General features: G+C 36.5%; 1 protein-coding gene and 7 non-coding genes across 23 annotated transcripts in view; 4 read left to right on the top strand and 4 right to left on the bottom strand.

Moving 5' to 3' along the window:
• LOC139965277 (uncharacterized) overlaps positions 1-25,290 on the bottom strand; it is a 112,348-nt gene extending 87,058 nt beyond the window's left edge. For 14 of the 16 annotated variants that reach the window (XM_071967465.1, XM_071967466.1, XM_071967470.1 and 11 more), the window contains exons 1-3: positions 12,934-13,233; positions 7,515-7,615; positions 4,995-5,053 (exon numbers count right to left, since the gene is read on the bottom strand). In XM_071967465.1, the coding sequence (XP_071823566.1) occupies positions 4,995-5,053; positions 7,515-7,615; positions 12,934-13,098 (325 nt within the window). In that variant the 5' untranslated portion in view covers positions 13,099-13,233. Of the gene's footprint in view, positions 1-4,994; positions 5,054-7,514; positions 7,616-12,933; positions 13,235-24,803 lie in introns of those variants that run through there. The other 2 variants (XM_071967473.1, XM_071967476.1) reach the window with 2 other exon arrangements.
• A 740-nt stretch (positions 25,291-26,030) lies between these two features.
• Positions 26,031-26,103, bottom strand: Trnak-uuu (transfer RNA lysine (anticodon UUU)). The gene has a single exon. It is a non-coding gene; the product is annotated as a tRNA-Lys (tRNA).
• A 101-nt stretch (positions 26,104-26,204) lies between these two features.
• On the bottom strand, positions 26,205-26,277 carry Trnak-uuu (transfer RNA lysine (anticodon UUU)). Its single transcript has one exon. It is a non-coding gene; the product is annotated as a tRNA-Lys (tRNA).
• A 95-nt stretch (positions 26,278-26,372) lies between these two features.
• On the bottom strand, positions 26,373-26,445 carry Trnak-uuu (transfer RNA lysine (anticodon UUU)). The gene has a single exon. It is a non-coding gene; the product is annotated as a tRNA-Lys (tRNA).
• Positions 26,446-26,568: 123 nt separating this feature from the next.
• Positions 26,569-26,641, top strand: Trnak-uuu (transfer RNA lysine (anticodon UUU)). Its single transcript has one exon. It is a non-coding gene; the product is annotated as a tRNA-Lys (tRNA).
• Positions 26,642-26,742: 101 nt separating this feature from the next.
• On the top strand, positions 26,743-26,815 carry Trnak-uuu (transfer RNA lysine (anticodon UUU)). Its single transcript has one exon. It is a non-coding gene; the product is annotated as a tRNA-Lys (tRNA).
• A 101-nt stretch (positions 26,816-26,916) lies between these two features.
• Positions 26,917-26,989, top strand: Trnak-uuu (transfer RNA lysine (anticodon UUU)). The gene has a single exon. It is a non-coding gene; the product is annotated as a tRNA-Lys (tRNA).
• A 95-nt stretch (positions 26,990-27,084) lies between these two features.
• Trnak-uuu (transfer RNA lysine (anticodon UUU)) lies at positions 27,085-27,157 on the top strand. The gene has a single exon. It is a non-coding gene; the product is annotated as a tRNA-Lys (tRNA).
• Positions 27,158-27,229: the final 72 nt, after the last annotated feature.

The following is a 27,229-nucleotide window of genomic DNA, read 5'->3' as shown; positions in this document are numbered from 1 at the left end:
GTGCTCACTGAATGGACGATGTGCTTGCTGGCGTTTATCATCTCTTTTAATTGGCCCTCTATCATCCCTCCTGGTCCTCCTATTCCCCAACCCTGAGCAATATATCGGGCTATCCAGCGACTCAAGAGAGGGTGCTGTCATATCCGTCCTAAAAAGCGTGATCTACATGTCCCATGATTTCTTTAATTATAGTAACACAATCATGTGAAAGCCCTCACAAGCATACGAACGAGACATGTTGGGTGATCGACTTGTTCAAGGTTCCACTAGTGCAGTTAAGCCAAACGAAAAGCTTGCTTTAGAAAAGCCGGAGCAAATGTGCTTAAAACTGTTGACTTGAAACTTCGAAAATATGGTTCAAAAGTTCTTAAATAGTTACAAATGTAATTGTAGTGATCAATGTATGGTACCGTTGTGGTCTGTTGTCTGAGAGTGCATATAACCCCATTATAGAACCCCATTATAGAAACAGACATTTGAATGTCCAGACTGTGAATATCTTATGTTGGAAGCAAGCTATCTCTATCTAACCACAAGTTCTTTTAGGTTTCACATTGTGGAATATACCATTACCTTTTACTGTATGTCACACTCAATTCAAGAAGCAATTAGATCTCTCTTTAATGCAATAAATATGATTGATAAACTATTAGAAACGACTTATACAGTATACGTGATTCCAAACCTATGCAAGTGTGTATTAATATCATATGTACAGTAGGTCTGCAATACTAGGTCTAAAGCTGTACACATTACTGTGTACTGTGCATATCAAAGTTCTATCAACAATCTTGTTAATAAACTTACAGTAGTAGTACAGGTTATGTCAACATGGTACTTTTGAGTTAACGTCACTCAAGATTAATTAAGCAAGGGCATAAAAATCAAATAACACTATCAGCCCCAGTCATGTCACATTGGGTAAATACTGTGATCATGTCCACACATCCTGTATGTAGGTGTCTGAGCAAATTACAAATGATCTTACTGTATAATCCAAAAGGCCAAGACAAAAAACCATGAACATGTTTTGTACAGTACAGTACAGAAGCATCCATTGCCTACTGTAGTCAAGTGGATTGTTTTGGAAGATGGGTTAAGGCCTTTTGCCAATTTTTTGGCCATCTGATGTTACAGGTACAGTAGGAGGCATCCAGGTGCATGCATGGGGTGCATCTTAGACTTAGTGTGGTTTCAATCACAAGTATTCCACTCAGTTCCCATGTGTAAATAGATTGTTTGTGAATTGATTGTTTAGGAAATACAATGATGAATTTGGGAATTTCAAAAATTTAATAATTTTCACAAATAAAAATTGAGCGTAAGAGTAAGTAAAATAGTAAGGTGAAATAAACGTAGAGACAGGTTCAGAAAGCCCTCATGAATGCAATTATGTCACGGTGTGCCGTGTGCTTTAGTTTAAAGACTTAGTATCTTCTCTTCACATATACACAAGGTACAGAGAGTTCATCTCTGAATTTGACTAAAATCAATTTTATAGTATCTAATCCCTGATCGTAGGGACTTGTGACACTTCAGGTTCACTTCCTGTACAGACCATCATGATGTATGGTTACTGTCTAAACGTAAAGGGGGAATGGGGTCGAGAGAGGACACCCAGTTGCTTGAAGAAATACTTCTTTGTGGATAACTTTATCTTGCCTCTGTGTTTGTCCTCATAAATAATACAGTACAATGAACTTCCCCGTTGTGTATGGCATTCAGACCGTTCACAGTTCAATATGTTCATATGTTATAGCACATGGAAATATTTACAGCATTGTTGAATGGCAAATCATTAAATACGCATACCCAGTCAGAGAAAATCTTTAAAGGGTGTGAAGACTCGCACACAAAGAAACGTCTCATGCCGGTTATCTGACCTACGGTAGTTTTGAATGAGGTGTAACAGAAGTGTTAGACACCACCATCGATCCCAGAAAATACACACACAGCTTGCTACCATCGGTAATTAGACACTAGTGTACAGTCAATACATACAGCTACGGTCAATACCCACAACACAGTGTACATAGCAGCGTGGACATCTCAGGTCTAGATAAAAGATAACAAGGTATCACGTTTCATTACTGTCTGCATTTTGTAGCAACAAGAAGAAAACGTCATTTGCAAGCAACGGAAAGTTAACTTTTCCAGAGTGCGGCACACGGTTTGGGGCGAGTCTTCAATGCCTTTAACAAGTGGACATTCCATATAGTCACCTAATACCAGTTTGACAGTTTGCTGACCTCTTATCTATAGTGTAAGGTGTTATTTTCAAAATCACATCAAAAGTTGTGTAGCCAGTGACCTCCAGTGACCACTAAACAAACTCAACCTCTATTTTGGAAGACCCCTAGACTCGATTTTTCAAATTCCAGAAATATCATCAAAGTTAGTCTCCAAATCTCAGATGTCACACTGAGAGAAAACACCAACAAATCAACAAAATTTGGTGTCTATTACTGATAAAGCTTCTGGCTAAAGATCTAATTTCTTGCAAAATATGAAGCACACATTTTTTTATATTTTTTTGGCAAAAGGCAAAGGTTTGAATTGCAAATTGCATTGTCTCAAAATGTTTGCCCAAAGTTGTTCAAACTTTTGAACAGTACTTCGTTAGAGGTGCTCACTTCCGTCTTTCTGAATTAATCCCAGTCTCTGAAGAGTGTTAAAGGAACACTTTATTTACAGAATTAATTTTGACATGTTATACAATAATAGACTGTTAGATTTCACTGAGTTATCAGACCAAGTTGTATTTAGAACTATAATGCTTTTAAGCTATAAAAGTACAGCGATGAATAGCATGAACAAAAGCAATACATCTAATTAAGAGATCCAGTAATTAAAACACAGAATACAGAATGATACCCAGGACTGGCAGATTACAGTACTAACACACTATATTAATTCCTCATGACTTTCAATTCGCATAATATACTGGATATGTTGGCTTGGACTTCAACGAGAACGAACAGTTTGTAACATGCAACAAAGTTGTAAACAACATGACAAAACACAGTTAAAATTTGTTTCAATACAAACTGAGAGCCAATCTTGTGGCTCAAAAACCTGTGCAATATCGCTATATATTTCAAATTGTTCTTTCCTTCTATCCTTCATGCAATGTACTGTTAACTAGTACCTGCCAAAGCAGAGTCTTAAAAGCTACTTACTTTAGGGTGTAAATTGATCTTTAAATCACCTCCATGTATGGTTACCTGATGTCACCTTATAATTAGAATCAACTTGTAACCAGATACTGCTAAAACAGGTCTCACAGTACCGCACCATGCTTTATAGGCAATTTTGATGTTGCATTAAATCAGTAACACTCCATTTCATTCCCAAATGTTTCTTTTACTTTGGTCATTCAAAAGTTGCTGCCCTAGGCTATTGGTACCTTGTGATTTATTTTGTGCATACACAGTACACATAGAGCCTTAAGTCCTACTTGGCAGTGACTTTTAACGGTATTGCACAGACAGTAGGAGTGACTTTGGCCAGGATATATAAAATCTGATTTATCACAGAATGAGGGTAACCAAAGCAGCAGTTTCCCATTTCCACCACCTTGATACTTGATCGGTCAGGCCAACTGCATGGGGTCTCTGTACACCCAATACCAGCCCTCCGATTGCAACAAAATATGGTTTCCACGGTAACTAGCGGACCAGATCTTACCAATCAGGAAACAATTAGTTATTTTATGTGTAGGCTTAGCTGTAATTAATGCTTCTACAACCAGCTATTAATGGAGAGAAAATCAAACAGACGTTCACGGTTGACAAACTTTACTTAGAAGCAGAGTCACAACAGACCAGGTTTGATTGAAAGGAGTTCTATACAAAACGAGAAACTTAGGAAAACTCTGGGAATTTTTCGATTAGCTTTGATGATGTGCGAAATTCTTGGACTCTTACAAATCCACAAAGAAGGAACGGACTGACTTTGTTGGTTTTTTGTTGATATATAGTGACTTGCTCTGAAATTCTCTCACTACATTCTATGTACATGCTCTTTTGAATATCAGCGTATGACTGTACAACATTTAGCTTGTGATGCTCAGTGTGAAAAAGTCCTGTTTAATGATAAAGCTAACTTTCCTCAATCTTTGTTCTGTTTTTGTTTTGATTTATATGATACCTGTAAGTGTTTGTCAAAATTTGCCTTAACAAATCCACCAAAAAGTGAGACGTGAATTGTAAGACTTGAGAGTGTCACCTCACCAAAAAGTAAGCAGAAATTTCACTTGGAAATATTCATTTAGTCAAATTTAAAATGAACCCTTCAAAAGAAATTAACCGATAGCTACCAAAATTTTAAAATCATACAGACTTCATGTTTCCTCGTTAGAATGAGAAGATTTTACACCATAAACCTGGGAGAACAGAACCAAAACATTGCCACAAAGTTTAGAAGTGGAAAAACTTTGAATATAAATTTCTTCCAAAGTTGCAAAGTGTGTTCACCATTTTGCAGAGCTGAGCATCCTTTATCAATTTAAACATGTCTTATATGTGAGGTGGCGAAACCTCTCCCTGTAGACCCCTTCTCCAGGCCATATTTGTCACTGAAAGATTGCCAAGATTATCAAGATGAACATTGGTCAAAGAAGATTGACTACTAGGGCCTACAAAATATTGTACTTGAGCAGCAAGTCCTGACAGTACAGGGATGAGCACCATGCCCTCCACCCACCCAACCCCCCCTCCCACCCTTCAATAATTTTCATGTGGGCATGGCACCTCACATACATGTGGCAATTTCAACACCATCTAACAACGGCATGCCTCCTGCTCTGCACGTCATTCTCAAACCAGTAAATTAATCTGTAAGTTTTTGCAAAGAATATCATTCTAAGCTGTATGAGAGGAATGTTAATAACATGGCAAGGCAGTGAAGGCATATAAGATCAGCATTAACTGAATGAAAATAAACATAGAACAACAAAAGAGTGGAGTTAATCTTCACATTAAATAAGTACTTACCTAAGATACCTGTCACCCTGATAGGGAGCTTTGTTCGTAGTACCACAGAATGTTTCTTCCTGTAAAAAGGAGGGAGAGGCAGAGTTCATCAACTTTTGTTATAAAATGGATAAAAAACGGGCAAGAAAAAAAATGATTACTGCAAATTTCAATAGTTAAAATTCATTGTGCCATCAAAAAGTGAAAATGTCATCCTGGCAACATTTTTTGTTTTTTTCATTCAAATATTCATCCTTTGTAACATTTTATACACTGTTTTAAGTAGATCTATATAAACAACAAATGAACGATATTGTCAACTTAATTTTTTCCACTTTCTTTCCTTCCAGGTCCTCCATCACCAGGAAGTGGGGGAAGAACCTTTAAAAGGCCTATCAAATAATTTGGACAGTGATTTTATGTTGGCATGGTGATGGTGTGCCCACATTGGGAAAATATCTGACTCCAACTAGTCCGCCAGATCAGACCCTCAGACCTGTTTTAGGGTCCGTGTTTTCCTTCCAAATGCAGAAATCATTTATTGTGCACTGTGATGAAACCTAAGAGAACGCACGGTACTGTAGATTTGAATGACAGTTCAGCTCAACATAGAATACAATTGGCCTACAGTGTATTTTGTGTGGAGATCAAACCCATACAAAACAAGGGTAAGAGTACTATACTAATCCGCACATTGATAAACTCAGAGGTAGTTTTCTTCCAAATACTTCTTTTGTTAATATTGTAATAACTGTACAGTACATGTACATTCTTCAAACTATCAAGTTAAAAACTTTTACAAAGATTCTAAAACTGAAAGGCCCAAAATTCCACCTAAATCTAGCAGATTTAGACTCGGAATCCACTTGAATATGTGAGAATGTGGGGGTATTGCTTTTGTTACTTTTAGTAAATCATTTATGTTTGACCACACATATATTTTTTTCTCCATACATAAATACTACCTCTGAAAAAAACACACAAAAACAATCACAAATGTAGTTCTAACATCTTTCCTTCTTCCTAGAAAATTAAAGGCATCAAAGTACATTTTTTTTTATAAACCTGAAATAGAAATATATCCTCATTTGCAACAAGGAGTTTTTTTTAATTAACTAGACCGAAAAGAAAACACTTCACCACAGGTGCTGTAATTAAATCTGTTATTTCTAACTGTACAAAACTACTTCCGTATACATACAGTACGTTTATGTATACAAAAGCAGGTTAATTAGATGAGTAGCAATTTAGTTTTTAATTATTAAAGAATTATAATATTATTTTATTATTGTATTATTATATTAATAAAATAATCATTATTTAATAATGCATTTTAATTTGGTGCCTAAAATTGTTCACAATGTCTTCTTTTTTCCCCAAACATTTTAGCAGTTTTATTCCCACTATATATACATTAGGAGCTAAATTTGATGTACAGTAAGTGCTCAATGATATATTAAAATTTACAGATGGAAACTTTCTTGTTAAATTCTGCTTAATTCCACACAGTTGACTGAAGCTATACTAGTGTAAGCCGTAATGGTCACCATTTGTAAAGGGTCTAAGACTATCGACAGGGTGATTGCGTCCGACGGATAAAAGTCTCCATTCATGGTATTGTGTACAGGGCTTAACAATGGGAGAATATTCCCAACAGACTTATTTCATTGATATGCCTACCCTCAAAAGCTTAAACACACATTTAGACACATCTGAATATATTTGAGCTTAAAATTCAAAGAAAAGCAAGATCAAAATTGTAAAGTGTGAAACCTTGGACAAAAGTGTCAAAGTCCTTCCCCACCCTGCTACTTCCTTTAAAACAAGACCGATTAAAATAACCTCTCTTTGACTGTTCTGTGAACCGTGAAAAGTTTTGAATAAGATATGAACAATGATGACCAAGGTTAGAAAGACCCATGCTATCCCTTTCATGCACTGACAAGATGCAGTCTTCTTGGTATCCTATCTTATAACTGTACATTATCTATAGGAGTGAGATTTGTCACAATCAAGGAGTTCCATATACTGTACTCGACCTTTGGAAGAAATGCACAGTAAGATGTCTGAAATCACACTTCTATGGTCTGAGTTTCAACAGTATTACAGTACTCAGTACTGTAGCTTTTTAGCTTCCATATATCAGATTAAGCACAATAGTTATACTGTATATATAATTTCAATACTTCTTAAAATCACATAAAATGTCAGCCCCCAAAAAAAGGAAAATAAGAAAACACCCTTTCGGAAGAAAAGAAAAAAAATAACCAGTGGGCTTGTTTTGTATTAATAAATAGAATTTAATATTTATACTATACAGTGTACGGTGACCAATTAGAAAGCTTCACACAAGTATGAGCAAATGAACAATTCAAATATCAGTAAAACTCTAAGCCCCTGTCCTGCCTCTACTTACTAATGATCCATTTTCAAAATATTACTCAAATATTTTTGTTAACCTTTTGGATGAAATTAATTTCATAATTTCTTTAATCATTACAACTGCTTACAAAGCTCTGCAAAATGACATGAAACACTCACGTTTTATCGTAGCCTTCAAAGTCATCCTTCTGGTCATTAATGGACTCCTCAACCTCCAAGTAGCTGCCGGTATGTGAGAGCTGGAGTCCACATTCAGCAAGCTGCGAAGAGAAATATGAATAAAGTAACGTACCAAGGCATTTGCAAGTTTCCTCTCTTAGTCTACTTTTCATGTTTCTCTAAATTTCCAATTCTGATAAAAACTTTTGAGTGAAAATCAGCATTCCTCAGATAACAACAAGGAAGCTGTTTTGTTTACAATCTAGCCCACTGTTTTCAAATTCACAATGGCTGTCAGAACCATGCAGTGACAAGCAGCTTTTTACATTTGATAGACAGGTTTAGCAAAGCTTGTATCAGATGAAAATTACATTGTAAATCAGAATGGTAGATTTGGAAGAAACAGAAAATGGTTGGTTGTTGACCAAAAGTGGGTTGATGGTGGCTTTTGAGGGGTGGGGGGGAGGGAGGGTTGCACTGCTTACATGTTACTACGGTCAGAGTGCATGATAAGTATTGAATGGAGACAGGTGAAGAAAATAAACCATGCAATTGATCAGATTTACACAATTTGTTTACATTTCTGCACCCGATAAAAGTTGATGAATTAGCAATTAATGATTCCATTCAGGTTCTCAACAATTTGTTGTCCAAACATTCTGCCCATTAGTATTCATCCTGTGTACAGTAAAAATGTATAGAAAATTTCACAATATTCTGCTATATATACACTGATAACATGAAATGACCACTAGCCAAGCTGAAAATGACATTTTATCATCAAATACTGTAGCAGTCAAAAAGTTATCCGAATAAATGAAATCAAATATTGCAAATTAGCTGCTTTACAACTTTTGCATTCATGAGCATCATTTGTAGAAGCTTGTTTGAATTTTGGTATAAACTATAAAGAATTTATTACACTCTTTTAAAAATTTACACACGAATACACAAGAAACTGCAACATGGCAGGAGCAGAAAATACAATTAACAAAGAATCAAAAATGTTCACAAGCAGTCAAACTTTTCATATTGTATATACACAAAAATGAAAGAAGAACAACGAATGGAAAAACAAGCAAAGAGGTAGTCAAATAACAGAAAATAAATTTACAAATCATTTACAAACGTTTACACATGCTTGTGACCTGCCATTCCTACAGTATCTTAAGTATTCCCAATGTTTCCTGTGCACTATCACTTAAGACAATAGGAGCCAGTTCATGATAACTACGTAACAAAACAATTAAGTCATATTTTTCCCTCTCTGGAATTGGAACATCACATACCAAAACAGTTTTATGATTGTTATCTTGTATATATTTAACAATCCACTTAATTAGAATTTTTGTAGTTATATTGCAATTAAAGTTATGCTAATTAACATTACAAAGTTAAATAGGTAAACAAAACAAAAGTAAAATTTGTTGTGCAGATTATGAAAACTTGAAATCTTAGATTCAACTTGACACCAACTTTGCCATGAATGAGTCCATTTGAAATTGTAAGGGTCATGTCCTGTTTTGCTTGGAACTTCCCTGCTATCATTTATGACAATAGGAGCCAGTTCATGATAACATCCGGTTGTAAAAAAAAAGAGAGAAATAAGTTGACAGGGATGCTTTCTGCAGTGATGAATAGCTTGATACTGAGAACAACTTATCCGGGTATTGCATGGCAACATGCTATGCAAAATGGTCAAACTGCTAAATAAGTGGTAAAAAGATATAGTTTTTTTTTTACACAGGAACCATAGTATTTTTTAAGCATATCAGAGTCTTAAAGAAATGCTACACAAACTTTTAACATTAAATTATTCCCTGTGATGTATTGTGATGTAACCAGGGATGTGCTCAGGAATATTTGAGTGCTGGGCAGGTAGTGTGATCCACATCATCTCATGGGTGGGGTTCCCCCCCTCCCCACTGGACAAATTTTGTACATGAAGTATGCTCAGGTAGTGCTACTTTTCCTATTCTGTACTATGTATTCTCACAGATTTTGGTTATCGTAAAATTTGTTAAATTATCATAAAAAAAAGTGCCGGGCGGAAATGTTTAAAATACTGTTTGTGCTGTGCGGCATTCAGAACTGCTGGGTGCAGCCGCCCGGTGCCGCTCAGTGTGATCACATCCCTGTGTAACATTCCCACATATACTAGATACCACTAAAAACTGGCATACATTTATTTAAAACCATTTTTACTACTTCTGAATCATTCTTTAAATTCACATAGCATACAGTATTCAATGCAATGATATTTTTCCCTTTCCATTCATTGTACAGTAAACCTTCTGAGCTTATGCCATACTGGTAAGTTTAGCAAGCTTAGCCATCTGATCAATTCTAGTTTAAGTTTTAGACTTAACTTTGTGAGAATAATACCGTGTATCTTGTGATCTGGGCATTTAGTAAATCTTGAGCCAAGATATTAAATCACTATTCCTCAGACAAAGACTGTTGCCAATGCCCATCGAAGCATTCAGTATAACCCTGATAATAACACTGTACTACCTTTATCTAACTGGATTTTATTTTTTTTGGTTCCAGTTTACAGATGTACCTTTAAAGGAGAAATTCCTAACAAATGAATCACTTTTGAGCCAAGGAGTCCCTGTCTCTTAATAAATTCTTCTTTGTTTACATTTTATCCAGACTGTATTTACAGAGCTGCAATATTTGCTGTGCACAGATACTTAGCAGCTCCCTGCTGTAAGGATCAGCAATATGTATTTAGTATTAGAGCTCTGACATTGATAGACACCACCCACACCACAGAAAAATTCTTTGAAGAAAACTTATCTGCTTGACTGATTCTTAAAGAAAGCGAACAAAGGAACAGAGTTATGTATGAAGGTGTAATTGACATAAAGAGAAAAGGGGAAAAAAAGGGGGTAAATAGATACTCCAATCCACAGGTACAATGTTACAGTACCCTAGAAACTGTGAATAGAATGCGTACTAGTTGCAAATTATGTACTGTTTTAATCAGTACAGGATGCTTTGCATATGGTACTGTACTGTGCCTCACAATGTCAATATCACAGAAATAACATTTCTGTAAAGTGGCATTTTGTGAACATTCAAGGTTTGTAACAAAGCTATATTTTGTCAACACCATGAAATACTTTCACATAAATGGATGTCACAATTTCAAGGTTATTTCGGTTACATACCAGAAGTAATTGTCACCACTCACCAGCAATTTAAAGGAATTACTAACCCAAATAAAATATTAATCGATTAAACAATCAGGACACATCCCTCCTACATTTGTCATCTTGAGCAAAAAGTTTTGTATTAAACTAAAAATTCCAAATCATGGCAAAGGAAGTTTACAAAATCAAAGTTAAAATATTTTCTAAATACTAATCATGTCATAAAGGAAAGATTTTACTGCCAAAAAATTGGAAGAAAAAGAAGAAAAAGAAAGAAATAAATACTTAGAGAATGGTTTTTCAAAGTAAATCTTTAGAGTTGGAATCAAACTACATACAGTAAATCATTTAGAGATCAGTGAGCAACTGATACACTGGAACACAGACACACTAAAATGGCCATTACGTTCACGTCAGCATTTCTGGATGAGAATTAACAGATTGACTAGTGAAAGAGGAAATTTTACTGTGAAATTGCTCTGGTAGGCCTGCTCAAATCTAAAACATCAAAAGTCAAAAGAGAAGGTACAGGGGGTAGTAATATGTTTTAAACACTTAATTTTCTTGCTGTTCTTAAAACATCTGTGCATTATAATAACGTTAATCAAGTTTTGCACACCTACTTGGGCAGTTGCATTATTACTATATTGCACCCCTTACCACACTACTTTGATATTCTGAATGATATTATGAATTCTAATCACAGGGGGTTCCTGAATGGAACATTACTTTGCAGTGAACCATGAGCAAATGTAAATTTAACTTAGCTTTGAAGATTTGCTAAATTACATTTGTCGACCCTGCTGTCCTTTCTTTGTTGTATATAATTTGACTAGCAAGTGACAGCCATGCCCAAAAAGTCAGGGATACTAAACTGCAATATGCATGTCCTCCAACCTCATGTATCCAATAGCCGAGAGGGCTACGATGCTTAACTAAAATAAGCAGAGTTCATCGATGGCAACATCAGATTTTAGTATCTTGTTGCAAATTGTTGTAATCCATAGGATAGCCAATTCGTATCCACATAGTTTGTTTCATATGAAACGTTCAGGGATACTTTGGTAAATTTAGGGCTTTCACTCTGAAGATATTATTCTACCCCATCGTTTCACGCGGCTATTGGCCTGGCAGCCGGGTGAATGAAAATGTACACCCACTATTTGTCCGGCAGTTAATTAAGCAATCAGAGAGCAGATCTTAGTAGGTGCAGAGTAACACAGTTTCTGTACTTGTTGATTAAGTGCAAAGCAACTAGGGTTCATGATGATCGTTATTCACAGGATAATCGAAAGGTGAATAATAGCTGCAGTGCACACTGGTCCTTCTCTGAACTTCCTCAATGTTCTAGACAACACAACACGTGGCATCTTTGGGGAGAATATTTAAGATCAACCAAACCATAATTCAAAAACATTACGGTGATGAGAATTGACTCTCATAAGTTTAGGTGCCATTTCAATAGCCAACTGGCTCTTGAAATCCACAGGTTAAAAATTCTACCAATACCGTTTGCATCAAACTGTATACAGAACATGCAGCGTTCAAGGTGCGATTCCATTTTTGTCGAGATGCCGGGCAAATAAGGAAATAGGTCATGTTATTCACTCAGCAGCTGGACGACTTAAAACGGGCAATACGCCTTATTTGTACTGTTGCCGGGTGAATAATATGTAATGTTTTCTTATTCGCATGGAAGCATCGGGTGAATGAGTGCAAGGGTTAGTCCTTATTCATCCGGCAGCCAGGGAATAAGATTATCGATGCATTTCTTCTTCGCCTGGTAGTCTGATGAATTACAATACATAATGGGTTTATTCCACTGGCTGCCTGGCGAAAAGGCATGACTAATACTACCCTTATTCAAATCTAGGCCTAAGTTACCTAAGTTGGTCTTGCCTTTACAGAAAATTAATATAATTATAATCTCGGCCTACCGATACTATTGGTCCAAGCCAATGTCTGTTACACGTATTCGCCAGTGTATGGTATCTAGCCTAATTTAAGAATGGCCTTGGCCTAACGTATTGGTAATTACCTTAGCCTGTGCTACAAATTATAACTTACAAATACAAGTTCAACGTTCTAGGCCTATGAATAATATTATTTAATGTCTGTCCTAGCCTAAGTAAAGCCTTAGCAAGTCGAGGTATTTTTTTGTAGTTGTTTTTTTAAAACATTGACTCGGGTTATATGAACCGTTATTGGATTGCTACTAGAATGATGATCAGAAGAAGTTTAGCAAAACCCGTTCAACGTACTTCATGTGGTGCATTTAGAAGCCTTCGTAAATCCGGTATCTGGTCAATTAATGGCAGATACTCATCAAAGGTGAAGCGAAGAGGACGAGTAGGTTCTGGAAACACTGTCGTTGCGAAGGGATCGGTGTCATTCAAAAATTGCACTCGGCATTCAAAGGCAGCCATTGCTGCCTGCTGCAAAGTCCAAGTATCCTTAACACTAAATCAAAACTTTGCTGGTTGGTCTAATCCAATGGTTAGGGTTTAGACGTTAGTCAGTACCCTTCGGTAATACTAACAGCTAAGGACTTGCCATCAATCACACGCAACAACACAGGGACCAGAAGGTGCATTGCACTATTGATAAAAATGAGAGGGGGCTATAGCACTTACATAGGTCAAAATCTCCAAATGGTAATGATAAAAAACATGCAAGTCGATTTTGTTTCTGTTATCGCAGTACACAGGAGTTTTGGTATCATTGACTCAAGACCGTCAATTGAAATAACATGGTCCCAGAGTCAGGGTTGTATCTTCCCCTGACCTTACAACACAACAGGAACATGTGACCCAGACTACCAGAGGTACATATAAACAATATACGAAACTTATTCAGCCCGATGATCGGGAAGCTGGGGGTCAAATTGATAAGCGCCTTGATACACACTGTCAAAGTGAAGAAGCATTGTACTGATTACGTCATCAGTACATAGTCCTAGTATAGTAATGGAGCATTTCGAAAGATCTCAAAACTACCGTTCCATACATTACAGGTAATGAAATCTCCAACATCCCTTTTCTCAGACTTTCAGTTACATATTGATGCTTTGATCTATCCATTGACTGTGATAACTATATTTCAGTGAAACAATAGCACCCTACACCGGGCTCTATATTCTCCCTCATTTTTAGTTACCACTTTTCAAAGTGTTGATAAGTAATTCTTAATTTACCACAATTAGCATGTAGTCTAACATTACAAGCCCAGAAGAAAGTCAGGGGCACGGCCGTCACCTTCCATCTTCAGACCCCCATGCCGGGTTTTACAGGTCTCCATTTTTCAATCACAGTGAATAAAATCAAGAGTATATATATATATATATATATAAATGAAAATCGTAATGAGTTGGAAAATCAAGAACAGTGAAAAAACTTTCAGCCTCCACCGGGATTCGAACCACGGGCCTCCCGCTCTGTACGCGGACACCCTAACCACTAGGCTATGGACGCTGATTGTATGTCCAGAGGTTCGAAACCGGTAAGGAAGATCGTAATTCCACTGTAGGCGTTTGTCACCTATATCGAACAATACTAGTTCTGTTTTTGGTGACATATTTTGCCCTACTCTAGAGATCAAACATGATGCTATCCAACTCGAAAATCATTTGTGATTCCTAAAGCCGGATCTCGAAAGAGATACTTTGAACAGACCTTATGTTAATGCAATGGAGGTAAACGACAAAGGCAAATGAATATATATAAATGAAAATCGTAATGAGTTGGAAAATCAAGAACAGTGAAAAAACTTTCAGCCGATTTTCATTTATATATATTCATTTGCCTTTGTCGTTTACCTCCATTGCATTAACATAAAGTCTGTTCAAAGTATCTCTTTCGAGATCCGGCTTTAGGAATCACAAATGATTTTCGAGTTGGATAGCATCATGTTTGATCTCTAGAGTAGGGCAAAATATGTCACCAAAAACAGAACTAGTATTGTTCGATATAGGTGACAAACGCCTACAGTGGAATTACGATCTTCCTTACCGGTTTCGAACCTCTGGACATACAATCAGCGTCCATAGCCTAGTGGTTAGGGTGTCCGCGTACAGAGCGGGAGGCCCGTGGTTCGAATCCCGGTGGAGGCTGAAAGTTTTTTCACTGTTCTTGATTTTCCAACTCATTACGATTTTCATTTATATATATTCATTTGCCTTTGTCGTTTACCTCCATTGCATTAACATAAAGTCTGTTCAAAGTATCTCTTTCGAGATCCGGCTTTAGGAATCACAAATGATTTTCGAGTTGGATAGCATCATGTTTGATCTCTAGAGTAGGGCAAAATATGTCACCAAAAACAGAACTAGTATTGTTCGATATAGGTGACAAACGCCTACAGTGGAATTACGATCTTCCTTACCGGTTTCGAACCTCTGGACATACAATCAGCGTCCATAGCCTAGTGGTTAGGGTGTCCACGTACAGAGCGGGAGGCCCGTGGTTCGAATCCCGGTGGAGGCTGAAAGTTTTTTCACTGTTCTTGATTTTCCAACTCATTACGATTTTCATTTATATATATTCATTTGCCTTTGTCGTTTACCTCCATTGCATTAACATATATATATATATATATATATATAAGCTATTTGGATTAGACCAACCAGCATTTTTTTAAACTTTTTGTCCTTGAAATACGGTGTTATTAAAATTTCATATTTGAAACTCCGCGATGCAAAATGATTTTAGAAGCTCCCCACCCCTCCCCACATCAATATTTCACCTCCAACGAATATTTAGATTTATACAGATATATAGGCCAGTAAAAAAGATTATTAGTCCATGCATCTTGTAACAGCAGAGTTAATCATTGTTTAATTTAACATTTAGGTCCATACCCTGATAATAAAAAAATTCTGTTAAGTTTTTTTTTTGTAGTGATGAAATTCTTAATGAAGATAAAATTGACAAATAAGCTAAACTTTCCCAAATATCTCACATTTCAACAAAAATCAAAATTTTGCTGATTGGTCTAATTCATATATAGCCTTTATATATATATATATATATATATATATATATATATATATATATATATATATATAAATATATACACATAGGCCTACTCTTGATTTTCGTCAGTGTGATTGAAAATGGATGTGTTAAACCCGGCATGGGGGTCCAGCGACGTAGCCAGGAATTTGAAAGGGGGGGGGGAGCACTTTTTGCGATTGATATGGATTTTCAAAGTTGTAGGCACGACTATCTGAGCGGAGCGCCACCATCGGTTGGCGCGGAGCGTACAAGAAAATTGTTGGTTTTACAACCCCCCCCCCCCCCCCCCAGATGGCCGGAAACGGCCCTTCCCGAGTGTTCATTCTGGTTCCCGGGCCTCTTGCTAACTTTTAAACCCCAAAAACAAACGAGTTAAAATAGTACGTAATTCAATACTACATAATGTATTTAAAATTAGCAAGGTACATGTACAGAGTAGTCTTACTTTTCAACTTCTGATACTTGTAAATACAAAGATAGGCCAGAAATGTATTTGATACAACTTTAGCCAGTAATTGTCTTTGATACAACTGTAGCTAGTAAATGTTTAAGTTGGCTTAAAGAGAGCTATCCGACGATTGCCATCTGATGCAAATTTCTCAACTGTTTTCTCAACTGAAATATTATCTGCGTTAACGGGTTCTTAACTAGATGTTAAAAAACTGACAAGATCGGATCCTAGTCTTTTTCGGCGGGTAGAGTGTTGAATGAAATGGCACGCAATAGAAATGACAGCCTAGATGACAGAAGAATAGGTCACCTAATTTAGCCATATTCTTGCTACGTTCATTTCAATATAGTTTTTCCTGTCTAGACTCTTAAACTCGTCCAGCAAGCCTATGGATTTGAATTATGGGTGTTTAAAAAAAAAAGATAACTTGGCCCAAAAAAAGTGTAGGCCCGGGCCTACAGTGCTACATACTGGCTATGCCCCTGATCATATGATATGATATCATCAGCAGATTTTGTTTCCTGTTTGAATTCTTTCACATATTCTTTTACATAATATATCAGAAGACAAACATAGTGCTCTTTTACAATTTTTCCAGTAGGATGATTCTTGTTTATTGTCCAATGTCTGGACTTTAATACATTTGAGGAACTTAACTGATGGACAATATAAACTTTCATATTTTGTAATATAGCCAGATATGCAGTGGCCTAAAAACAAATATCGTTATTGCAGTGTATTAGCAGTGTAATAATTATTTATAGGAAGTGCATATCACGTACGATTGCTAGCTTAGCTTCATAACATGCTGTTCGTGCAACAACTTAGGACGAATCATAGAAAGGATGAGAACGAACGTTGTCGACGTTGTTGTGCATACGGTTCGTGACATTCCATAGAGTGAGGTTAGGTAGGCAATATGTATTTTATTACGCAGTGGCCAACTGTAGGCTTGTAATAGGCTATAGGCTAAATTTAGCTAATTGCATATGCCAAACTTAGTAAGTAGTTGAATCAGTAGGCGTGAATGTTACTACGATTATAATCGAGTTAACGGAGCTGACGAGTATTCAAGATCAAAAGAGCACTGACAAAATACCATGCCAAAAAAAAGGACAGTTTTTAAACATTTTTTTTCGACACTGAAAGGGGGGGAGCGGTCGCTCCCCCTGCTCCCCCCTGGCTACGTCCCTGTGGGGGTCTAATTTCTATTAGCCCCGTCTGAAGATCCATGTATGCGAAAGTATTTCATGATGTTGACTAAGTTGATATAATCGAGCTTAGTTACAAAAATAACATACACAGCCGTTTAAATACTTTCTATATGCAAATGAACTTCACTTGACAATATAGACAATTTACATAACATAACCTACACTCTTACAGTAGCATATTGTACCTGTAGATTGGAGTATCTATTTACTCCCTTTTTTCCCCTTTTCTTTTTATGCTATTACTCCTTCCTAACTCTGTTCCTTTGTTCACTTACTTTAAAGGAATAAATAAAATAATAAATAAGGTTAACTTAAAAATCGAGCATTAGATAGTTTTGAGGTTACTGAATAATATAAATTGTCTTAGATTAATTCCTGCCTTCGTTATTCAGTCACGCAGATAAGTTTTCTTCAAAGAAGTTTCTGTGGTGCGGGTGGTGTTTATCAATGTCAGAGCTAATACTAAATACTTATTGCTGATCCTTACAGCAGGGAGCTGTTAAGTATCTAACTGTGTACAGCAAATATTGCAGCTCTGTAAATACAGTCTGGATAAAATGTAAACAATGAAGACTTTATTAAGAGACAGGGACTCCTCGTTCAAAAGTGATTCATTTGTTAGGAATTTCTCATTTAAAGGTACATCTGTAAACTTGAACCCCCCCCCAAAAAAAAGAGTTATGATAAAGGTATACAGTGTTATTAACAGGGTTATACTGAATGCTTCAAAGGGCATTGGCAAAAGTCTTTGTGTGAGGTAAAGTGATTTAGCTTTATAGCCAGGCCCGTCTAGGCTTCATTTAGAAGTGGAAGAGAGATCCCCGAGTCCCATAACCTATAAATACAGACCTACACATAAACAAATATATCTTATCCAGGAACATCGCTGGTAAAGAGAGTATACGCTATTTCTTCGAATTGGTTGAGTGCTTCTGCGTGTAGATTGCTACAAAGTAACGCCCACGTATCATATCTAAACTATAAATTTAACTATTTGATTTATTTCACAAGCTGTCATTTGATTGGATATTTGAGATTCAGAACAAACTTAATTAACCCTCATATACAGCTGCCTGGCGTGCATAGTGACCATCTACTATTTTTCGTCGTTTGACCGTTTGCTGTACAAGAATTTGATTGTCTTTGACAGTTAGCAACTCGAGTATATGGTTTTGTTAATTACATTGCCTAAAAATCCAGGGGTCACGTATAACCCAGGAATCACGATGATCAATTTTTGCTCCATAGTCAACGTCACCGTCATCCCCAGCAAACACAAAAAGTTATCATAACATTTTTAAAAGAGCCTCTAAAATATGTTTTTATAACATTAAATGTGGTGTTATAAAAACGTCGGTATAACGTTTTCATGAGATATTAATGTTATATTAATGTTTTAAAGAAAAAATGTTTTGACATAATAGCCTGAAAACGTTTTCGTGACATATTTATTACACCAAAAATAACGTTATCAAAACAAAAGACGAAACGTTTTAATAACGCGTCATCGTCATCGCCATCTCTGATTGGCCTTCTAATTGCTCATTTTAGAGGGTATAAAAACATCATATAATTACGTTGATTATATATATATATGTATATATATATATACATATATATATATATATATATATATATATATATATATATATATACACATATATATATATATATGCAATTATAACCTCCACACTGGATACAGTCGGTTAAATATACCAGCTGCAAATAGAGGAATGATCCGCGGGAAGCCGTGTACTACGTTCTGCGTCATTATATCACTATAAGTCAGTAACATGACCGGGTCAACATCCAACTCTATGATTTGAAAACTCTTCCACTTGTGGGCCCCTATCTTTGAAGGCTATCGCTTATGAATCGACTGGCAGGGTGTCTGAAAATGTCAGCCAATGGCGTAGGCGGAGAGATGACTACAGCATCTGATCCAATTAAACACTACAATAGTTATAATATATGAAAACTTATTGTACATGAGATAGGTTGGAATGAAAAATCGTTTTATGGTAAGCGGTTTATATCTGATTGAACGTTGACTCGTCCATCTCATCCCAGGTAGATATTTGATACCTCGTGTGTCATGATTACAGGGAACTTATTCGACCTGAAGGTACTTTACCACATGACAATAATGGAATAGTCTATATAATACTCATACAGGACGAACCGTTAAATACTCAAAGATCAACAGCCCTCTTGTTGTTTATTAATTTGTTTGTTTGTTCTTTCGTTTAACTTTAACTTAAAGTCTTACTTATGGAACCATTCATTATCATGAAGAATAATAGAAAACAATATAAAATCAAAATTATGGTGTAAACATGTTTATCAATTTCAAGTAAACTGATGGGTTTCTTACAATAATATAAGTGAGTAATATCAACCGTTTAACATGTTAATTGGGAAAATTAGCTTATTAACGAAGAAGCAGATAATTAGTATTTAGCAACAATTTGATTAGATTAAATTTTTCGTCTAATATTCAACTATTAATTGTTGTAATTTGAGATTCTCTGCACTGGATATGTATATAAAAAGATCTTACACTTGTATCTCAGCAATTAAATAAACTACAGATAAATTCTGATTTGACTCATTGAAATCATACTTTTTTCCTTTTAAATTTTTAAATTGAGTGGGCCCCAGTGATAATGACTTCCTAGTTTCGGTAAATAATGTAAAGTAGGCTAATCACTCCGCTAGCCAAAATCGCGGAAGTGCGAATTATGGGAGAACGATGCCATTCATGTCCAAAATGTTGAAAGGCTATCGCCCCTCCCCACCACCACCCCCCCCCCCTTGCCCGCCCACAAAAAAAATCAATATTCCTAAAAGATATTGCAAACAGACCGTATAATCATAACGATGCAATCAGTTCTGTCGGAATTTCCAAACTTGCAGAATCAGTTTGAGTAAACCACAAGTTGAAAAGGGTGAATGACTAATGGCTTTCACATAAACAATATCAACGTATAGAGCATATTAGTCATGTGAAATGAGGAATCATATACAAGGTTAATGGATCAACAAAAGACATTTTTTAAGTTTTGATAACTTCTAAGGACTTGAATCAAGTAGAAGTCAAGTTACAACGCAGTTGCTCATATATCGTTGCCCTATGTCCCGCATTTTGACTGTTGTACGATTCATCTTTTTGAGATGTATACACATTGCGCTCGTGTGAAGGTGGGTGTCCAACAAATTTATCATGGTGTATATACAAAAATACATATGTATATATATATATATATATATATATATATATATATATATATATATATATATATAAATATAAATATATATATATATATTTATATATACATCATCACACAAGACTCATCACAAGACTTATCTAAAACACCTGGCCACATACATCATGTATTTATTAGCACGGTGTGTTAACCAGTAATGGGAACTGTCACTTTTATCAAATCAACAATATAAATCGCCATCGAAAAAGCCCCTTCTATGTCTGCACATTGTCGATGTCGGGCCATCGTTAAATAATAATTATGTAATACATAAGTAATACTGTAAGTTGAAAAGGCTGGGAAAAGGTTAACAGGTTATCAAAGCCAAAGCCAAATAGGCCTGCTAAGACGATGACTCATGTTCTTGTGAGTATAGCAACACGTCTATTCTTAACCACAACCGCCAGCAACCAATGTATTGAAACTATTAGACAGTACACACACAGCGGGGTATATCGTGGTCAAACAACGAATAGCGTATCATCTTAATATTGAAAACAATATTATTACGCGATGAACAATATAGTTCTTGCTGAGAAGTGATGACGTGTACGTGTAACACGCGTATACTGTTACTTTATGATATGAGCAAATTTGAAAAAATGGGCTATAGTCTTATTTCCAAGAAGGAGAAAAATATCATGTTCACAAATTTCTCTTTGTCCTCTTCGCTGTGAATGCACAGAGAAGGGTATGATATTTTTCTAAGAAATATGACATTTTTACCATTGCCTATAGGTTCCTAATTTAAAATGCCTTTGTTATACATTATATACTATTTGTACGTAAATACTGAGGTCCCACTTGAGCTTGGGTCACCTTTGATTCGATAAACAGTTTCTACAGTACTGTTTCATTCGGAGATTTGTGGTCAGGCAATACAGCCCTTTGTCAGGGTTATATCCTCCGAATTAGACCAGAATTTGAATTGCGTTTTCACATGATACATACTTGAACGGTACATAATTATGAAAGTCCGAAATGGCGCAAGTCAGCTGGGTAAGTATTTATCCCAATACATCTTCCAGACTTTCACCGAATAGTCACGTTTGATTTGTTTCTTTCATACTGTGACTTTGCTGAATTATCATAAGCAAGTTACGCTTCTGCTGTGTGTATGAAGGCAAAAAATATCCTTATATATAGTTTTTGTTCATTTATTCACTTAGTTAGGCATACCGCTGTTTATTAACCTATATAAATGTAAACATTCTGTAAATCTCTGTAGTATCTGACATGTTTGGGTCGCTTCTTTCAGGAACTCCTTTCCTCTGTTTATACTGCACGTGAATATTTTCCTGAAGGTTAATTGATACTCTAATCAAATGTCATCAGTATCGACCGCTTAATATTTTTTTTCCATATTAAATAGTGCTACAATTTCAAACAATTTTTCCGGTGGCAGGCTATCTACACATTCCTGGAAAGTGATGATGATTAACATAGACAGTTAAACTGAAGTCACCACAATACGGCTACATGTGAATTGTTTTCTGTTTTCCTCATGAACTTACTTCTTTGTTTATAAGATAAAAAGGGAATATTTTGCTCGCACGTCGAAGGGGGGGGGGGGTGGGTGGGGAGGGGGAATTCTGCTCAGGACATAAAATACTGTACTTCGATCCAATATGAAAGCTTGATCCGCTTTAAACGCTACTTCAAACCACGCCCCCACCCCCACCCCCTCAATTCAGGCAGTATGCTATCAATAGTAATTCCAAATCGACCAACCATTATGTATAGGTTGTTACATGTGACATCAATTGGTCTGTACCTTGATCGAAAGAGAATACATTGCGGATTATATATATGTATGAATATTGAGTTTCAATTATAAGTTTGCCGCGAAGTGAAAGTTTACAAGACCTACCGGGATACATTATTGGGTTTGAGGGCAGTGTTTTTACGACGAGGTTTAGCAGCCAAATGTAAACGTCCCTATAATGTGGGAAAAGCCGAATGACAGGTATCCTTACACTTCGTGGCGGGTTGGCTATCCCATTGATGACAATTTTAGCTCATTTTGGATGTTTTCACAATTTGGAAGATTATTCAGATGGGAGAACCGTGGATTTCGCTCTAGATGAAAAACCTACCTTATACTTTGAGCGTCTCTATAAGGTTCGAACCCACGACCTCCAAAATGCTATTGGTTATATTTACGCAATCGCCTTACGTGGTCGTAGAATGTCACATCTTACTAAAAATGTCATACTAAATGAAGGAAAGTTTTTCTAACATTTCTATTTTCAGGGAGGTGATAGTGGGGTGGAGGGAGGGAGGGCTCGAGGGGGAGGGAGGGGTGGTGAGCGGAACAGTCTCTATTTCATGAGACAATTATGTATAAAGAAATGGTTATATATATGCATCTACATCATCTTCAGATTTGTGTGGCTTAGTTGGGGTAATTAGTTGGATGATATATGGCAGGGAGAGGGGTCGTTGATTTAATATTTGTAATTTATAGCGTTCCACCATTTGCTAAAAGTTGTTAAAAGTAGTTCAAATTGGCGCAGAGATTAAGGGTTAACGAGGTAATCGCTTCTTGTTCATTTTCACTTTTGTATCCATTTCGTGTTTGTTTTTGTTTGGAGGATGACCAATATTCAAAGTTTGTCCAAACTGCCGAATGGAACCCTTCAATGCTGACGTTTGCATATACAATTGCACATTGTACAATCAATAGCTTAATAGCTATACGTGAAAACAATGAGATTTAAAAGAAAAGTGTCCCACTTTGTGTTTGGTTGTTATCATAATCTCTCTCTATATATAATGCAATGTGACAAGCAAACACGGAATTGGTGTCGAGTTTCTGACAAGTGACATGTGACCTGCTAAAAGTACGATGCGTGTCTCTTGTGATCCAAAATTATACCCACGCATGCATATAAGTATATATATATATATATATATATATATATATATATATATATATGTATATATATATATATATATGTATATATATATATATATATATATATATATATATATATATATATATATATATTTGGTGTATTTATGCACTAATTATAGTTTTCTGTTTGTATATTCAGGAGATATATATGGCTTTATGACATTGTTATGACGCAGGTGTTGATATATTCGACTGAATTAGCATTGACCAATTATATCATGTCTCTTATATGTATATAGTTTACTTGAAGTATAAAGGTTAAAAGCTGAAAAAGGTCGTTCCCTCCTATCAAATCACGATTTTTTACTCGTATACAGGCTGAGCAAAGCGGTGAGTGGGACGGGGGTGGGGAGGGGTCAGGTAACAGTTCTGAGGCCAGATGAGCATTTAGTGGACTCGGGAAAATGTGGAGACGACTGGGTCAATATTGGGATACAGATTAGTGTATTCTCATTTTGTTGTAAGATGCAGAAGAAATGAAGAGTTAAAAGAGGGGGGCGGGGACGTAATTCCCCCCCCCCCCGGTGCCCGACCTGGCACTCGACAATATATATAAATACATGCAATAGGCCTATATACAATGTGTTAAGCGATATAGAGGACTGAATATATGCTGTGTTGTAAGGAACGTATGGGTGGATTGTAATGTATCAAGCAACCTTTCTTGCCAACTGAGAGTTGGTTTATGGTTTGTTGAGATTGGTGGAGATCAGATGCACAAAATAGTACTTCTGACGGAAGGTGGCTTTAGCCCCCAGAATAAAATCGGAGGGGTGGGGGTTAGCCCCACCCCCACCACTGGTAGACAGAAAATTACCAAAAATGCTGACGAACAGTACATAAATATATAATATGTGTATGACCTACCGTTGGAGAAATTTAGGTAAAAACGGAGGGTTCTTAGATATAGAATATGGTGCTATTATTTGCCACTTTTAAAGCAATGTTGAAGAATTTGCGTCTTTTTAGGTTGTACCGCATATACATGTATATGTTAGTATATATTTATGGACTGTACAATATGACTATTTGTATGATATTGTCTGTCAATGCCCCCTCCCCTCCCCTGAAGTATACGTATAGTTGCACCCATGCCCTGTCCCCGACCCCATGGCAAGTCCAAAACCAACCTTAAGGCGTTTCGAAGAACTGGAAGTTTGAGTTTACACATAGTCACAATCGTTAGATTTTGTTTATCTTTTCAAAATGCCAACTGACAGCATGCAATTGTCTTACAATAACTGATCATGCATTATTAATCAATTACTGACCTCCTTGTGCCTCTGTTCCCGTCGTCTGCGCCTTTCTGCTATATCATACATATTCGCCTGAAATGTATTTTCTCAGAGTTGCACAATCGTTTCCACCGTATAATTTTCAAACTGGCGCATGGTGTAGCCTACACACGGTGACTCTGATGGTGTACGTAATATCCAAGTATAAAGCGATGAAAGGGTAGGTGAATTCAGATGCGTTTCAACGTATACAACAGCAGAAGATGACCTATACACACACTCTGTTACAGAGCAATGTAGTATGAAGAAATGAAATATAGATTGCTCTCTTTCTTTGAAATGACCAGAGGATCTCGTTTCTGTGAGTCAATTTTGCATGGTTGATACAATTTATCCTACATCATCGCTGTCACAGCAACACACTCACTGCAAATCACCAGGAAGGGTCCCGTTGGTGCCTTCTCTCAGTGCACCGCTCTGTCGATCAACTTCAGTTCCTCATCGTTACATCATGAGTTTACTTATAACTATGATACGAGAGATGAGAAGAGGCAGGGATACCAAACAGTCAATATAACTCCGATACACAACGTGAGGGATCCATTGTATATTTCGCTGCCAATGGACGGGAAGATGCCTCGTATCAATAATCTCAGATATGCCGGGAATGCCGTTGCTACGGATAGTACGCATGCGCTGTTGGTATAGGCTCCCGTGGCTACTGATGGGCTGGACTAATCATGGTTTTGAAATATCATATAGCCAAAATATGTCAAAGCAAAAAATATTGATGAGGAACATTTGATTTAGACTTTTAAAATGATTTTTTACAATTTATAAAAAGAAGTAAAGAATACGAACCTATACTGATGTTAAAGACAGTATATTGTATAGGGTTTATCATTTTATGACAGTTGAATCACTGTGGTCACGTGGTACTCACTACGGTCCCAACAGGAGGAAACCGGTCGGGAAGTTATTTTTTTCAGGGGTGTTAATCTTTATACTTTAAATAGGGTAAAAACTTGTAGTTTTAATGATACTCCTATACAATATACTTTCTTAACATCAGTAAAGTTTCGCATTCTTTATTCTTCTCTTTATTAACATTTTTAGTTAAATAATTTTAAACAAATTCTTGAGCATATACTTTAACCTCAAAATTAGATGATTAACTACGCAATTTCTTTATCACCCTTGTTTGGCCGATACTTTCACAAAAGATGGTGAAAAGAACAACATAATATAGAAAAATATTGTAGTCGCCCGATGAGGGACTCGAACCCGCGACCCTCAGATTAAAAGTCTGATGCTCTACCGACTGAGCTAACCGGGCTCAAATGCATTGATACAAAATAACTTTATAACCCTTCTTTGACCGATACTTTAAGAAAAGATGAAGGTAAGAACAACATTACATATAAAAAGTATTGTAGCCACCCGATGAGGGACTCGAACCCGCGACCCTCAGATTAAAAGTCTGATGCTCTACCGACTGAGCTAATCGGGCTCAGATGCTTGTATACAAAATAACTTTATCATCCTTGTTTGGCCAAAATTTTCATAAAAGATGGTGAAAAGAACAACACAGAAAATGATTGTAGCCGCCCGATGAGGGACTCGAACCCGCGACCCTCAGATTAAAAGTCTGATGCTCTACCTACTGAGCTAATCGGGCTCAGATGTTTTGATACAAAATTTCTTTATTTTTGTTTTTCACGTGCAAATCAAATCAAAAAGTAAGAGGGTGAAAATATCGGTCAAACAAGGGTGATAAAGGGTTTCGCAGTAAATCATCTGAGCCCGATTAGCTCAGTCGGTAGAGCATCAGACTTTTAATCTGAGGGTCGCGGGTTCGAGTCCCACATCGGGTGGCTACAATATTTTTTCTATGTTATGTTGTTCTTACCTTCATCTTTTCTGAAAGTATCGGTATAAGAAGGGTGATAAAGAAATTTTGTATCAAAACATCGGAGCCCGGTTAGCTCAGTCGGTAGAGCATCAGACTTTTAATCTGAGGGTCGCGGGTTCGAGTCCCACATTGGGTGGCTACAATATTTTTTCTATGTTATGTTGTTCTTACCTTCATCTTTTCTGAAAGTATCGGTATAAGAAGGGTGATAAAGAAATTTTGTATCAAAACATCGGAGCCCGGTTAGCTCAGTCGGTAGAGCATCAGACTTTTAATCTGAGGGTCGCGGGTTCGAGTCCCTCATCGGGCGGCTACAATTATTTTCTGTGTTGTTCTTTTAATCATCTTTTCTGAAAGTATCGGCTTAACAAGGATGATAAAGTTATTTTGTAATAAATCATCTGAACCCGATTAGCTCAGTCGGTAGAGCATCAGACTTTTAATCTGAGGGTCGCGGGTTCGAGTCCCTCATCGGGTGGCTACAATATTTGTTCTATGTTATGTTGTTCTTACCTTCATCTTTTCTGAAAGTATCGGTATAAGAAGGGTG

The sequence above is a fragment of the Apostichopus japonicus genome, chromosome 3 (assembly GCF_037975245.1).
Source record: "Apostichopus japonicus isolate 1M-3 chromosome 3, ASM3797524v1, whole genome shotgun sequence".
In the NCBI taxonomy this organism is placed as follows: domain Eukaryota; kingdom Metazoa; phylum Echinodermata; class Holothuroidea; order Aspidochirotida; family Stichopodidae; genus Apostichopus; species Apostichopus japonicus.
The sequence above is the reverse complement of the archived record's forward strand: the minus strand, read 5'-3'. Positions and strand labels throughout refer to the sequence as shown.